Raw genomic sequence first — 1791 nt, 5'->3', positions numbered from 1 at the left:
GTTTAGAAAAGACTCACCCCTTTCGTTGGTATCTCCACTCCCCCATACTGTGTTGTGCGCAGCTCGTTTGGTGGCGCCTCCTCGTCGTGAGGCATGTAACAGGATGCAAGGAGTATTGTGTCATCCTTGCCATCCTTCACAGCTACCACCGTCCGATCATCTGAAGAGAAATTAAGATCAATATAAGAGTGTATACTTTTCTTTACGAGTATAGCTGTTCTTACCCTGTTTGTTGCACTCGGGATGTGCGTATAGTATGTTTGCGACTTTAGTCCAGCTACCACGTTTCCCGACGCTATCCATGGCTCCTGGACTAACGCCGCATCGTAGCCGATCCTCTCTAAATTGAGGAGGAGCTCGGCAGAGGCGACCTTGCTTTTATGCAGATTTATTTGAAGAACCTTCACTGCAAGGATCAGGATTCTTTTCGGGGTCGGGTAGAATCTCCGGATCGCCCTTCTCGGTCTCCTGGAGCTTCAAGGTGGCCTCCAGAATCTCTCCTAGATCCTTCTCGACCTCTCGATCCTCCAGTGTGTTAGCATTGTTATCGGCCAGGCTTCGCTTCTTCAGGCGAAGGTATACGCTACCTATGCCCCACGCCATCTTCCCGAACCTAGCGTACAGTATGTCTTCGGCCGGCTTGTTGATTTGGAGGATGTAATTTTGGCTGCCATCCTCCTTACAGGAGTTGGTGACCTTTAACACCCTCCAATCTCCCGTCGGCACGTCTGGGTTCTGTCTCTGCAGAAGCCGCAGCGCATTCTCCGGTTTTACCGTGCGGGGTATGAGCACCTTCGCTTTCGGTATGGATGGTATGCAGCTGCGGTCCACAACCTCCAAGACGGCGCCCTCCCACAGGCCTTGAAGCATCGCAACAGCTTCCTTTACCCATAGTAGAAAGGGATCGTCCTTACATCTTATTATTTTCACCCCATTTAGCCACCCCGCACCATCGAAAGTTGGCATAGTCGTGGTGGGGTCCCCATCCATTTTTGCGACGAGCGCATCCAGCAGCTTATGCTCTACTGCTCCCCAGCGCTCCTGAGAGATTTGTCCCAGCGGATTGCTCCGGTCTATGAGTGCCACGATAAGGTGTCTTCTGGCTATCTCACTGACCATTGCCGCCGCTCTCGATGTACTCGGTTTCTCTAGATCGAGCCTGACGTTTGGCTTTGCAGCGTCGTCTCTGCGCCTCGATTTTTTGGCTGGCCTTGCTGTCTCGCTTTCAGCAGACCGCTGCCTTTTAGCCGCGATTCCTTCCTCTATCCGGTTTGCGAATCCCGGATCCGTGGCAGTGAATCGTGGCCTTGCCGCGTAGTACGCCCGGCCTTCCTCCATTTTCTCCTTAGCCCAAACCAACCTTTCCTCCTCTTCCTTCATCCGGTTGGACTTGCAGCTAAGTCTCTCGTGGACTTTGACCGCCGCCTTGTATATGGCTTTAGCCTTCAACCCCTCCTTACTGGGTTTTGCCCTAGGCCTTTTCTTTGATGCCGAACAAGCACCTTTGGCATCCCCCGGAGAGCGTAGCAAGGCCTCCTCCTCTTGTGTGTTAACGCTCTCACCGCTTTCGAGGTCCGAGTCTTCGTGGACTGTGGCACCCCTGCGCTGTAGCGTCGCTTTGGCGGTAACACTACAACCGCTGTGAACCGCTCCCTTCACAGCGGAGGTGTGGCCGCTGGCGACACAGCAAGTAGACTCGCTGTGCCCGCCGGTGGTAGTAGCCACTTCTCCCACCGACGTTTGTGCTGATATCCCAGCCCGCTCTTCTTCCTTTCTGGCCTCCATGATGAG

The 1791-nt window shown here is 53.9% G+C and overlaps 1 protein-coding gene across 1 annotated transcript; it reads right to left on the bottom strand.

Annotated features, from left to right (window-relative positions):
- Positions 1–267: 267 nt before the first annotated feature.
- LOC118757479 lies at positions 268–1785 on the bottom strand. The gene has a single exon (XM_036492190.1). The coding sequence runs from the start codon at positions 1783–1785 to the stop codon at positions 379–381; it is 1407 nt and encodes a 468-aa protein (XP_036348083.1). The 3' UTR covers positions 268–378.
- Between the last annotated feature and the right edge of the window lie 6 nt (positions 1786–1791).

Source organism: Rhagoletis pomonella, unplaced genomic scaffold, assembly GCF_013731165.1.
Source record: "Rhagoletis pomonella isolate Grant_MI unplaced genomic scaffold, Rhpom_1.0 Rhpom_scaffold_18430, whole genome shotgun sequence".
Lineage (NCBI taxonomy): Eukaryota > Metazoa > Arthropoda > Insecta > Diptera > Tephritidae > Rhagoletis > Rhagoletis pomonella.
The sequence above is the reverse complement of the archived record's forward strand: the minus strand, read 5'-3'. Positions and strand labels throughout refer to the sequence as shown.

Bases quoted from the DNA above. Each gene is read 5' to 3' on its own strand.
- LOC118757479 (XM_036492190.1), bottom strand. From the start codon at position 1,785: ATGGAGGCCAGAAAGGAAGAAGAGCGGGCTGGGATATCAGCACAAACG.